At 46.7% G+C, this 14,385-nt stretch overlaps 1 protein-coding gene across 1 annotated transcript in view; it reads left to right on the top strand.

The window, feature by feature from the left end:
- Positions 1 to 13,825, top strand: part of CAPN8 (calpain 8) — a 70,953-nt gene extending 57,128 nt beyond the window's left edge. The window contains exons 14-21 of the mRNA XM_032136589.2: positions 1,576 to 1,644; positions 4,453 to 4,510; positions 6,086 to 6,150; positions 10,149 to 10,217; positions 10,599 to 10,677; positions 11,266 to 11,382; positions 12,278 to 12,336; positions 13,582 to 13,825. Of these exons, the coding sequence (XP_031992480.1) occupies positions 1,576 to 1,644; positions 4,453 to 4,510; positions 6,086 to 6,150; positions 10,149 to 10,217; positions 10,599 to 10,677; positions 11,266 to 11,382; positions 12,278 to 12,336; positions 13,582 to 13,605 (540 nt within the window). The 3' untranslated portion in view covers positions 13,606 to 13,825. The remainder of the gene's footprint in view (positions 1 to 1,575; positions 1,645 to 4,452; positions 4,511 to 6,085; positions 6,151 to 10,148; positions 10,218 to 10,598; positions 10,678 to 11,265; positions 11,383 to 12,277; positions 12,337 to 13,581) is intronic.
- Positions 13,826 to 14,385: the final 560 nt, after the last annotated feature.

The raw sequence follows: 14,385 nt of genomic DNA, 5'->3' as shown, positions 1-14,385 counted from the left end.
AATATAGATGTATTTTTGGATTAGCACATCTTCTATGTAAACAGCATTGTAGGCCTTAATATCCTCATTCTGCAGGTGAGGAAACAGCCCCAGAGAGGCTGAGAGTAGTCAGATGCAGGGAGCATCTTCTCTGATGATCATTCCAGAGGGTGGTGGAGAAGCGCATGGGCTGGAGTTTAATCCTGGCTTCACTGTTTACTAGCTGTGTGATCTTGGCCTGTTACATAACATTTAAAATGAAGTAACATTTAAAATTCCAGTTGGTCCGTTGGTGAAGTGAGGACAGTAATGAGACGAACCGCACAGGACAGTGGTGAATATTAAATGAAATAATCCATGCAAAGTACCTGACAGGTAGTAAGTACTCAGCAAAGACAAGTATTATTACTACAGTGGTTATCCTTATGAGTACAGCGTCATTCAAGCTATATTGGGCCTTTTGTACTCATCTTAGTGATAGTTTTGGAAGAAATTGACCCGGCTTTCTAAAAGTTTCGTGTCATCTGGGAAGCTGTCACTTTTCCATTCTGTCTTGTGGTGACAGCTGGGCATTGTTCTATTTTGGGCAGAGCCCATTGTCACATCAGAAAGTCTCTGGACAGAAGTGTTCATATAATGGTTTGTAATTTCCAAAGGACTTTGACCCACATTAGCTCTCATTTGATTCCTAAAATGGCCCCATGAAAATGGTCTGGTTAAATCAATATCAGAGTGGAGGCCATGGATGTTCAGAGCCCTGAGATAGTGTCCAATAAGGGGCCAATCTGCTATTTGAACTCCAGTCTCCTGGGTTCTAGTTCTACTCTTTCTACTAGGCTGTATTGTCAACACTTTTGAAATCATGTTGCTCTTCGTGAATCTGATGAAAGTGAAGAAAGTGTTTTTTTCTGATACAAGGTCTCACTCTATCACCCAGGCTGGAGTACAGTGGCACAATCTTGGCTCACTGCGGCCTCAGCCCCCCAGGTAGTTGGGACTACAGGTGTGCACCACTACACCCAGCTAATTTTTGAATTTTTGTAGAAATGGGGTTTCACCGTGTTGCCCAGGCTAGTCTTGAACTCCCGGGCTCACGTGACCTGCCCGCCTCAGCCTCCCAAAGTATTAGGATTTCAGGTGTGAGCCACCGCACCCAGCCAAAAATGCATTTAAGTATGACCCCATGTTTTCACGCAATTTCTGGAGTTCAGACTCCCTGGAAAATTATCAATGGTTCCCTTAGGACTCCACAGATTCACACCAAGATTTTCTGCTGTTGGTGCCATTTTCTGAAAGTGGTTCAGGTTGTAATCAGAAATTCAGGGTTGGTGGGGCTCACTTCCCCGAATCACTTAGAGAGAAAAGTGCTAGGCCCCAGCGCTGCCTCCGTGCTCATCCCTGCTGGACTGTAAGCTCCCCAGAGTCAGGACCTTGGCTGTCTCTTGGTTTACCACCATGTGCCCCCACTTAGCCCAAAGCCTGGCACACAGTAGGTGCATCATAGATACTAACGGATGAAGGAATGAATTTTAAATCTTCGTCTTTCATTCTCCTTGACGATTCCCATTTTAACTTTGCAAATGTCCTTCTTTTTAGCCACATCCCAGTGAAGTGGATCAGGAAGATGGCCAGCTCAAGAGCCTGTTTGAGAAGCTGGCAGGGAAGGTGAGTGGAGGGCAAACATGGCTTCCCAGGCGGGCAGGAGGATATTCAGGAATGCTCAGGTCACTTCAATCTTTACTCCCTGAGGTCTCCAGGCATAAAAAGGGTGAGACTCAGGTCTCAGGGGCCCGCAGCTTCTATGCCTGTCACCATCCTGTCTTAAGATCGAGGACCTTCCCTGCATCGCTTGGGAATTGGTCCTGAGGCTGGTTATCTTGCTGCGTTGGCTGACTCTTGAGAAAATAGAAAAGCCAGATCTCCAGGTCCTGCCAAAAGCCTCTCTGTTTGCAAATTGGCCCTGTCAGATTGGGGCCTCTGAGTAAAAAGCTGGGACGGCAAAACCTCTCCAAATTGATACCCTTCAGAGTGGGGACTGCCCAGCTGAAGTGGAAGGCAGCTCAGCTAACCTGGGTTGGGATTAGTGTGCAGGACTAGCCCTGTTCGCTGTCACTGTCCTGCAGCCCTGCCTGCCCTCTGGGAGACCAGCAGCCTGAGGAATCCAAGCTTTGCCTGACATGAATGCAATTTGGGCACTTGGAGCAGAGAAGGAAGCGGCCCCTGATCCTTCTCCCCTGCCCTGGCTTCCATTCACTTTGGTAGCAGCCCGGTGGGGGCCATAAGTCAAAGCATAACTGGGACTCGAAATGTCAAAACCAGCCCCATAAATACAGTGAATATGTTACTCTTTGGAGGATAATAAAGTGTGTGAAAAGGGCCCCGAAGAGGAAAAAAACAATGGTCTCCCCCCCAACCCCGGGAAGCTCAGGGTGACTTTCTAGACTTACGGATAAAATAGAAGAAAAGACATCAGAATCCCTTGCAGGAAATAAAACCTGGGAACAGTTCCTTTATTGAATAAAACTCTTGCAAAGATGAGCCAATTTATGTTTTAGATGGATTTACAGATCAGTATTTTTGCTAACAAAACCTTGTTTCCTTAGCTGCCAAGTGACCATATTTTATTAAGAACATCAAGAATGATGAAAGGAAAAGCTCATATTTGCATAGTTCTTCATGCACCTAATCTTACTTTTCTCTTTGGCTGCATGGGGCAGCATTGGTCACTCTCCTTGCTCTGCTTGTAAAGTGACCTTCACAGAGAGGTTAAGGAGATGGCTGAGGGTACAACGCCTCATGAGAGATGGAGTCAAGGTCCAAATGTAGACTCTTGACATCCCGTTTCTTTCCTGGCAGGCTAATGGGGGTGGTCTTCTAGCCCCAGAGGCTTTTTAAAGGGGCCTCAAGTCTTTTTTTTTTTTTTTTTTGAGATGGACTTTTGCTCTGTGACCCAGGCTGGAGTGCAGTGGCGTGATCTTGGCTCACCGCAACCTCTGCTTCCCGAGTTCAAGCGATTCTCGTGCCTCAGCCTCCTGAATAGCTGGGACTGCAGATGCCAGCTCCCATGCCTGGATAATTTTTGCATTTTTAGTAGAGACGGGGTTTCACCATGTTGGCTAGGCTGGTCTCGAACTCCTGACCTCAGGTGATCCACCCACCTCGGCCTCCCAAAGTGCTGGGATTACAGGCATGAGCCACCGTGCCCGGCGCAGGTCCTCAGGTCTTATTATTGGGACTGACCACTCTGTGCTGGGGTGAGGCCAGTTGTCCTCAGAGGAGACACTGCTTTGTGCAGCTCTTGCCTCTCTCATTTCCAGTAGAATTGCCAGGGCCTGGCTAGTGGAGGATGGGAAGATAGAAAGTGACTTGGCTAAAGTCACATAGTGAATAAGGGGCTGAGTTCAGAATGGGACACAGACATCAGCCCAGCAGCCCTTCTCTGCATTTCATCGGTCATTCTGCCTGAGATCTGTTCTCTGTCTGAGAGTTAAGGGATAACTCTTCCCTCTGGCTCAGTGTTTATCCCAGATGCACACAGAATATACTATTCTCTCAGTCTCTGCCCCCAGTTTGAGATGGGCTCCTGTGTGAAATACCAACTCCTGCAGGTGCGGTGGGGAAAGCTGGCACTTTGGGGTGAACCAACCTTAGGTTTCCAAATCCAGCTCTGCCTCTTGGTAGCTACAAACCACAAGCAATTCCATCACATGAAAATGACAAATGATGTTGTATGTATACAGTGTTCAGCAGTTTACAAAATCACGACTTCCTTAACTTGAAAATGGCTGTGGAATTTTTCTGAGGATTTAAGGGTCTTCCACACTGGCTCTGGCACATCTGGTTCAATCCTATCACTGCTGTTCCTGTTACTTTATGCCTGTTCAAGCAAGCCCTGTGAAAGGCAGCAGGACCCTGGTGTGGCAGCCTTCTGCCACGGTGTGTACCACACTCATGGCACTAACACACCTCTGGCCAGGCTGCTGGGGTCCCCAAAAGAAGAGGAGAATTTGAGTTTTTAAAGATGCCACCTGCTTTTAAAATCACAGGGCCAGACGGGCACGGTGGCTCATGCCTGTAATCCCAGCACTCTGGGAGGCCGAGGTGGGCTGATCACGATGTCAGGAGTTCAAGATCATCCTGGCCAACATGGTGAAAACCCGTCTCTACTAAAAATACAAAAATTAGCCAGGCATGGTGGTGCGCGTCTGTAGTCCCAGCTACTTAGGAGGCTGAGGCAGGAGAATCGCTTGAGTCTGGGAGATGGAGGTTGCAGTGAGCAGAGATTGCGCCACTACACTCCAGCTTGAGTGACAGAGTAAGACTGTCTCAAAAAACAAAAAACAAAAAACAAAAAAAAACCTCACAGGGCCAGTGGGCTTGGTGTCTGACTGTGAGGAAGCACTGCATTAATTCACTGTCTTGAAACAACTTGTCAGGGCCTGACATGATTTGCATTTGGGTTCCTCTTTCTAGGATTCTGAGATTACTGCCAATGCACTCAAGATGCTTTTGAATGAGGCGTTTTCCAAGCGTAAGTTCCTTCTTGGAGTCTTTCAGAAAGTCTGTAGGAGACGCTGGGGCAGGGTGAGGGATGGGCAGGCAGGCACTGGGCTGGGAGCACCACAGGTGGGAGAAAGGGCATTGGTGTCTGACCCCAGGAGTCCTGATTCAGTCCAGCAAGACAAGAGGGGAAGAAGAAGAGGCAGGTGACGGGGAGGTGAGGGGGGAGATGAGGGTGGAGGTGAAGGCGGGGCTGGTGCTGGCAACCAGCCAGCGCCTGCAGGAACAAAGCTCCATAGTGTCAAAAGAAATTGCAGGCTGAGTCCCAGGAGAAAAAGAGCTGGGCTGGGATTGACTTAAGTGAAATTTTTTCACAAAATTAATAACTTGGATACTGTAGCACATCTTGAGGGAAGGAGGAAGGAAGGGATGATTCTGACTCTCCTAGACTGTCCTCAGTTCCCCATCTTCAGATTTTTGCAAGCCTCAGAGCTGTCAGAGGGTCAAACTGCACTCAGGAGGAAAGATTTGCATCTCCCCTCTGAGCCCCAGCTCATAGGAGGCCACAGGGAGCTGGTTTCTCTCCAGGTCCGGGGATGGGCCAGGTTAAGTCTTCAGTGAGTGACGGGCTCTCATTCACTCACTGCAGCAGGACTGGGCTTGAGAACGCAGGAAGCAGGGGCTTGGCCCAGGAGCCAAGTCATACCCTTCCCAGGGACGAACCCAGGGCTGAGCAGATGGATCTCCAGGGCTCAGAGCACCGGCCCATCTCCTCTCCACACCACTCTTGCTCCTACAGTTGTTGAAGAGTGGAGAGAAAGAGAGGGGGTTGCAGGGTCTTTGGCACCTGTCTTGGCTTCTAGGTATATGGAAGGTGAGGGTGGAGGCCAGGGATGGAGCTCCAGTGACATGCCTGCAATTTAGTAAGGAAGGATAGCTGCTGTCATTGAGTGGCTGTGTGTTGTGATTAAAAGTTCAGGCTGTGGAGCTGGCTGGCCTGCATTTAACTCCTAGCTTTGCCCCCTACTGGTTGTGACCTTGAGCAAATCATACAACCTCTCTGGGACACAGTTTCCCGATCTATAAAATGGGTATAATGATAGCATCTACCACACGGAGTTATTTTGAAGAGTAGATGTGCAGTGCTTGTAACAATACCTAGCCATATAAAGTTAGCTGTTTTATTAAGAACTTATCATATATCAAGCCTGGGCTAAAACTTCACTTTCATTATCTCAATTAATACCCAATCAGTCTTTGGGGCAAGTATGGTCATTGTTACTATCATGATTATTCCCATTTGATGGAGGAGGAAATTAAAGCTCAAAGATATTAATTTGCTGAAGTCTGTGGCTTGTGGGGAGCCAAGCCAAGGTTCAGATGCTGTACTTGGATGCTGGTGCTTGTCTGTCCTATCTCCCAGGGCACCAAGGAGGCTCAGGCGTATCTGCCCACAAGCCTGCCATGACGCTCTCCCCTTTTGGCAGAGACCAAGTTCGGCTCCACACTCTTGGATGGTATCTTTGGAGGTCTTCTACTGTGGAGGTTCTTTCCCTCACCTTCAAATGATCCGATTCCCACTCCCCTTTTCTATTTAAATCTTTAGGAACAGACATAAAATTCGATGGATTCAACATCAACACTTGCAGGGAAATGATCAGTCTGTTGGATGTATCCTTTAAATGTTGCATTTATTTTTTTTTACTTTCGTCCTGTTTTTAAAGACTCCTCCACCTTTTCCAGTTAGAAGGAAGGGAAGGGTAAAAAATGAGAAGGGGAATGAACAGGCATAGAGCATATGTCAGGGATTGTACTTGAAGCCTCAAAGGAAAAATGTATCATATCATGGATGTGCCTCAAAAAGCTTGAGATCATCTCCGTTTCACAGGTGAAGAAACCGAGGTGTGCAGTGTTTAGGTGACTTATTTAAAATAATGTAATGTGGAGGTAGCAAGCATGGGGCATTTGTGCACCTCCTCCCTCCACACGCTGTTCATCTCTTCGTCTTCCTCCTCCCCTTCATTTCTACCCATCCCCACCCCCATCCTCTATCGCTCCCTGCTTCCCAAGCTCTCCCCATCACTATCTGATCTTTGCTTCAGAATCTTAACATGGCTTGTGGACAGCCACTACTGATAGTTTAGAATTATCACACAAGATAAAACCTATTTGTTCTCCCTGATCTAGTTTAACCCTCACTTGATATTGAAGTATGGTATGTTAGGCTGTTCTGGCTGCTATAACAGGAGACCATAAACTGGGTGGCTTATAAACAACAGAAGTTTATTTCTTACTGTTCTGGAGGTTGAGAAGGCCAAGATCAAGGTGCTGGTAGATTTTGTGGTGGATGAGGGCCAGTTTCCTAGTTCATAGATGGCATCTTCTTGCTATAACTTCACATGGTAGATGGGGTGAGGGAGTTTCCTGGGGTTCCTTTTATAAGGGCACTAATTTCATTTCTGATGGTTCCACCCTCATGACCTAATTACCTCCCAAAGGCCCATCTCCTAATACCCTCGCATGAGGATTCAGTTTCAGCATATGACTTTTGGAGGACAAAAACCCTCAGTCTATAGCAAATGGGCAGCAGTTTTTGGGAGGAATGGAGAAGGTTAGGGCATTCTAGGTGGAAGGAACCTTCTAGGTGTGAAGGCACAGAAGGTGAGTGGTATAACGTCACTTCCTTAGAGCTTTGCCTACAGCAGGTCCAGGTTGCCATTTATCACAGTGCTGCTGATGAAGGTGATTTCTTTAAACATTGGAGGCTTGGAAGGTTCTTCGCAGTTCCTTGGGGCCTCATCCATGATGAGCTCTGTCTGTTCATCCATGATGATCTTTACTGTGGGCTCTTTCATTAACTGTGGGACGGGAGGAAGGATTTTCCTTTGCGTGGTTGTCATGCAGAGTGGTCCTGGATGACAGAGCATGCGTGCCCACCTCTGCATGGCTGATCCTCCACGGAGGGCTGGTGCTATCTTTTGGCCTCTGAGCTTCAGTTGGCCACTCGCTGCATGAGGCTGGGGCTCTTTAGCCCTCGTGTCTTTTCTCCATGCTTGACAATTTAATTTGTGGACTGCGAGGAACTGTTAAGTATTGATTCCCTTTACTGCAAATAGTTCCTTGGTTTCTGAATCATTCTCATCAAACCTTGCCTGTTGACTTCAGTTTAGATTTGAGAGTTGCCTTGTAATTGACCCACTCGTTATTCTCAATGGTATTTGTGTCTCTCATGGTTCCAAGAGGAGTGTGACTCTCTGCACTCTTCAGGAGTTTCTGTTCCACAGTTTAGGTGGTGTGGGGCGGTGGTTCTGAATCAGCAGAAATACCCATGGAATCCTTAAAAAAATAACAGCTCTATTGAGATATCATTTACATACCATACAGCGTACTCATTTAAAGTATATCAGTCAATGGCTTTTGTGTATTCAGAGTTGTGCAACCATCATCGCATAATTTAGAACATTGTCATCACCCCTAAAAAGAAACCCTGTACTCCTATTACCAGTCACTCTCCATTATCCCAACCCCCACCCCCATCCCTAGGCAAGCACTAATCTTCTTTCTGTCTCTATAAACTTGCCTATTGTGGACATTTCATATAATGAAATTATACAATATGTGGTCCTTTGTAATTGACTTTTTTTTTTTTACCGAACATGATGTTTCAATTACTATAGCATGTATCAGTACTTCATCACCCATGGGGTGTTAAAATTACAGTTTAAAAATACAGTCTTTCACATGTCCTACAAAGTAATAGAAAAAATTTTAAAAATTGGCTGGGTGCAGTGGCTGACGCCTGTCATCTCAGCACTTTGGGTGGCATTGGCAGGCAGATCACTTAAGGCCAGGAGTTCGAGACCAGCCTGGAACATAGTGAAACCCCGTCTCTACTAAAAATACAAAAATTAGCTGGGCGTGGTGGCACACATCTGTAATCCCAGCTACTCGGGAGGTTGAGGCACGAGAATCGCTTGAGCCTGCCTGGGAGGTGGAGTTTGCAGTGAGCGGAGATCGCGCCACTACACTGCAGCCTGGGTGAGAGAGTGAGACTCTGTCTCAAACAACAACAACAACAACACAAACAAACAAACAAAAACCCCTTATTCCTGGACATCCTTGTTCCATAGATGTGATCTCTGCAAGCACTTTTATCTGGAATTGAAGACCACTGGTGTTCTGGGACAAAGGCGTTGAAACAGACAGGGGTCCAAATTCTGGCTTTACCACTTATTGAGGTGTATAAATTTGAGGAAGCTACTAAATGCTCTGAACTTCAGTTTCTCCTGGAAAATGGGATAATGATATCTAGCTTGTGTGGTTATTGTTAGGATGAAATGAGATACAAGTATGTAGAGTACCTAGACCTGAGTGTTAGCTTCCTTTGCACACTACTCCTCTGAGATGTGTTGGTTGAATTGTTAGCAATGATTTGAAGGTTGTGGTGCATTGAATACTCGGTGCGGATTATAGATCCAAGAACACAGACTTTCTTAAAGGATGAGGCTTACAAGACTTTTTGTTTGGCTAGCTAAAGGAGGTGAGAGTGATAGTCTGTTTTAGAATTCTAGTTATTTATTCAGAGGTGGGGTCTTGTTATGGTGCTCAGGCTGGAGTGCAGTGGCTATTCACAGGCACAATCTGAGCTCACTGCAGCCTCAAACTCCTGGGCTCAAGCAATCCCCCTGCCTCAGCCTCTCGAGTAGCTGGGGCTGTTTCAAAACTTTAACATTGGTGCTGTAACATACATACTGTTTACTGATTAGTTGTGATTGGTGAGAAAATTGTAGAGTCTCTAAGAGACTTAACTTTAGGAGCATAAGTGCAGTTCATAACTAAATCCCTATTGACTAGCACAGTGTTAAAAAAATAGTTGTGGCACTTTGGGAGGCTGAGGCAGGGAGATCATTTGAGGTCAGGAGTTCAAGACCAGCCTGGCCAACATGGTGAAACCATCTCTACTAAAAAAAAAAAAAAAAAAAAAAATTAGTGGATTGTGGTGGTGGGCGCCTGTAATCTCTGCTACTCAGGAGGCTGAGGCAGAGAATCACTTGAACCCTGGAGGTGGTGGTTGCAGTGAGCTGAGATCACGTGACTGTACTCCAGCCTGGGCAACAGAGCGAGACTCCATCTCAAAAAAAAAAAAAAGTTGTGGAGTGAATGTAAATTGGACACAGAAAATCCCTCATGATATCCTCCTGTTTGGTTGTATAGTGGCCTAAGAGCAGATCCTGTGGCTTAGACGCCCAGTCCCATGGTTCCTGGCTCCTGATGTCTTTTCCCCTAACATTTTGACATTCCAACAAACTCTAATTAGCTGAATGATCAATCACAGAAATGTAAATGTAGAAGCGAATTTACAGATCATACAGCTCCACCCTGTAAATAAACCAGATCATTAGGGTATTCACGATATTGCATATTGGCCAGCTCATGACTTGCCCTTTGTTCCTAGCTCTGTGCCTGGCCTCAGAGGAGGGTCTTGGTGCACGTTTGACTTTTTAATCTTTATTTGAACCTGTTACACACTGTCACCCCCACTGCTCTGCTTGCCACAGACATGGAAGGTTCACTAAGGCCTTAAGGCACTCATGCAAGCTCACAAGAGAAAGAAATCTGTAAGGCATGTAGAATTTGGACTCAATCACGTTGGCCTTTAACGTGCCTAGAGCAATGGAACGGGTACTTTGGGGCCGATAGAATTCAAGACACTCTGGCTGAAGATTCAGAAGTATCTGGTAACTCTTCTCTTCCTTCTGGGCATCCTCTCCTCTGTTCTAATCCTCCCTTACACTCACTCCTGGTCCATTGTAGTCTGACCACATCCTTAATCATGGTCAAAACTCTTGAGACCTGGGCACATTGGTCACAAAGGAACAAGAAGGCAATGAGAGACTCTCATGCCAACCACTGCCCTGAAAGCCCTGCTGTTCAGACAGCAAAGGGGCCAGCACTGGCCAAGCTCTTAGGCTTGCTCTGAAACCTTCTTGAGAGGAGTCAATAGGATCTCTTTTTGAAAGTGTCCTTGGCCTTTTGAGGAAGCAGTGCAGTGGAGGGAGATGGTTCTGGCAGGGGAAGTGAATGGTTGTTTTCTACTTGGGATTTCTTTCCTGCTTTAGGAGATCTATCGGGAAACTGATTATAACCACTCGGGCACCATCGATGCCCACGAGATGAGGACAGCCCTCAGGAAGGCAGGTGAGGACACATCCTGTAGACAGGGTCTTGGGATCCAGGTGTGCACATTGTAAATATTTATTCTCATGATGATGATTGCTAATGATCATCATTTGTAGCTTTCTTATATAAGATATTAAGGCAACAACAGAGCTTTGTTGAGTACCTTCCCTGTCCAGGAAGGGGAGAATATTGCTGGATTCCATATAGCATAATATTTTAGAATTTTTCCAAGATCTCTGCCTGTTACTGGGAAGGTGACAGCAATTACAGAGGATGGGGCTATGAAGGAGACAGACAGGAACTGGCCAGACAGGCAGCCCCCTCACCTTCTCTGCTTTTGCTTGCTGATGTGACCCATGGCTGAGTTGGTGCTGGTACTAGTGCTGGACCTGGAATTAGGCTGATCTTGATGAAGAGTAGCTACAAGGAGAGGGATGGATGGCAGGACACCTTCTGGGATCCCCTGGAGAAGGCAGAGTCAGGCCTGGTTTGCAGATTGATACAGAACCACAGAGAGGCCCCTGCGATGTCAGCTCCTTGAGTGTTTATGGGAGACAGTGCTGAGTCCTCCACTCTACCTGTGACCCAGGGCCCCTCTGCCCTCAGGTTTCACCCTCAACAGCCAGGTGCAGCAGACCATTGCCCTGCGGTATACGTGCAGCAAGCTCGGCATCAACTTTGACAGCTTCGTGGCTTGTATGATCCGCCTGGAGACCCTCTTCAGTGAGTCACTCTGTCCTCCAGCCCCATCCTATTAATCCCAAGGTGCAAGGCGGGGGGCAGGGGCAGGGCCAAGGGGCAGAACCAGACATTGCCTTTAGGAGGCCAGGAGCCCAGAAAATGATAGACAGGGCTTCTGGAATGCTGGCACCTTGGGGGCGAGGGGCAGCTGGACCCGAAGGGGCTGAGGAAGTCCAGGCTGGCCAGATCCAGGACGGAGGATACCTTTTTTGGAGACTTAAAGCTGCCATCCAGACTATCACCCATCTACAGTGTGCAGTCGCTAGGCCAAGATGAATGAGTCCCAGTAACTGTTCTTAGATGGTGTTTAGTGTCTATTTATATTTGTTTTTCAATAGGGATCATATTGAGAACATGTGCCACCTTCCAGTGAAATGATGGGGGGTGCCCTCTGGAAGGCAATAGGCGTTTTCCTGCCATCTTGGGTCTTGAGATTAGATATCTTATTAGGAAGGGATTTTTCCTTCTACTGAGATTTGGTAGGTGTTACTTTCTAGTGGGTCAAGGTCAGTTAGCCAGAGACAAAGCTAAGGGACTGGATTACCCACAAGCAAGACAACCACAATCTGGTTGACCTTGATAAAGTAATTGCACATTTCTGATATAAAGCTTCTGAGGATGGAGATACCAAAGGGACCATCTCTGCTGGCAACAGGGTTTGTCTGTTTCGGCAGGGGGGCATCTGATCCCCCAAAAGCTCATCATGTGCCCTGGATCTAGCTTTTCGAGGCCCCTGGGCCTAGGTGGGGGCTGGAGGGGTGGGGGTGGTAGGGGAAAGGGGAGTTCCGCAGGTGGGAATGGAGTAGACAGAGGCAGCTCTCTGTTCCAAAGTCCAGGAACAGCCTTATCTAATTTCACTCCTTCTCTGGTGTTTTAGAACTATTCAGCCTTCTGGACAAAGACAAGGATGGCATGGTGCAGCTCTCTCTGGCTGAGGTGAATGTCCTGAGGTTTGATGAATTGCTGGCTGATGGTACTCTGAAATTCTTGGACCGTGTAGCTGCTGAGTGATGCTTATTCCTGTTGGCTGTCTTAGTTCCATGTGAATACCATGCATGTTCTGTGGCAGGCACTGGGGGTAGGAAGGCAACTGTTATACAGTTTTCCAAACATTTTTGTTTATTATTATTATCATCGTAAAGATAAAGCTACAGCTACATTTCAGATAATTTCAGAGATACAAGCCCTTGTTAATTTGGATGGAGTTGCGGGTGGTGGGCACAATATAAAGTGTCTGGCTTCTAGGACCAGCTGTCTTAGATGGACCTATGGAAGGATGTAGGAAACAAAAATGAAATTGCAACGGGTAGAATGAAGATGCAAAACGAGTGAGTGTTTTTACAGTGTACAAGTCACATAATGTTTTTGCAGAAAAAATCAGAGTACTTCCCCTGTGGACACTGCACCCCTGTATGACAGAGGCCTTTACTGGCCAGAGGAGACAGCAGGAAGTGTGGAGATGTCTCCAAGGGTCCAGGCAGGGGAAGGCATTGGCCTTTGACTTGCTTCTGAGGTGGTGGAACTAGAGTGCCAGGTTATTGCTGGCTGTACCCCACTGTCTGTGCTCATCCACTTTCTTTTCTTCTCTAAAGTGGGGATGCCATTGACCTCTTTCCTGTGGCCCAGGAAAGGCCTTCCTAGAAACAGACCTGTGGATTCTCACAGATACCTGGACAATAGTGTGGAACCTAAAATGGAGTGTGGTTGTGTGGGTGCATAAAATATACATATATATGCACACACAAGTATACACGTATAGGAATATATATACACATATAGAAACAAATACATATATAGAAAAAGATATATACACATATATAGGAATCTATAGGGATATATATACACACACACATATATTGTGTGTATATATATATGTGTGTATATAATAGTATACTCTATTGTGTATATATGTATGTGTGTGTGTATGAATATACATGCACATACCTATTTTTGGAGCTCCCTTTGGGTCTAGAGCTTTTTCTGAGTCACATTTCTGTAGTGCCCTGGTTCAGGAGTTAGTGATGTAGTGAAAGCTTTCCTCGCTTCCCATGTTTGAGCAAGGCACTTACTGGAGAATGGAGATAAAAAGATCGCACCCATGTGAGGCAGGAGAGCATTGATGGTGAAAGCACGCCAGCCCCTGAGAAGCCAAGAACTCAATCTTGTCCCTTTCCTTTGCAGTGGCTGTGCTGTGTGTTGTTCTGACCCAGGGTTTCGGACATCAGTGACACTCCCTGCCCCACTGCTTGCCTCTTATCACCCCTTCTCCACAATTTTGTGAACATTTATGCTCCAGTGGCATTCACTGGTTGTTCATACCTTTCTTGCCCTGGGTCTCTTTCAGCAGCACTGAGCTATGAGCTATGTAAGCTGACCTGGTGGGCCCGGTGGAGGGAAAGCAATCAATTAAAGTTGTGAGCCAGAATGGTTTCCGCCTTTCTCTCATGATATGCTATCTGGGCTGTATCCTGGGCTTTTTATGCTTTAGGAAAGAAGATGTTCTCAGGGAAATGGCACAACGCAAAACTGCTGAAAGATACAAAATGTAGGTTAATTTCTCAGAGAAGAAGTCTTCTGTGGACCAAGATGCATCCGGAGGCCACCTTCAGGAAAGAAGCCCAGGAAGGGGGCAGGGATGGGATGCTGGGAGAACAGGGCTTTCTTCCTTATTTGCAGACACGGAAGGCTGCTAGACTGTACTGATGAGAATTCTTACCTGGCAAATAGCTAGAGGGGAAAGGCAGATCAGGTTAGCTTTGCTCACAGCTGAATGCTGGCATCTCTGTTGTTGGTAAGAAAATAGATGGCACAGCCATGGTGTCCTAAGGGAGTAATGGGGACAGGGCTGGTTGTTCTAAGCAGATTCTATGTCTGCATAGCTGGTTGTTCTATGCAGACATGAAATATCAAGGAGAACACACACACACACACACACACACACACACACACACACACCCCTTGGCCCTGGATCAGTCTGATTGATTG

The sequence above is a fragment of the Hylobates moloch genome, unplaced genomic scaffold, assembly GCF_009828535.3.
Source record: "Hylobates moloch isolate HMO894 unplaced genomic scaffold, HMol_V3 SCAFFOLD_18, whole genome shotgun sequence".
Classification (NCBI taxonomy): Eukaryota; Metazoa; Chordata; class Mammalia; order Primates; family Hylobatidae; genus Hylobates; species Hylobates moloch.
This window is presented reverse-complemented; position numbering and strand designations above follow the sequence as displayed.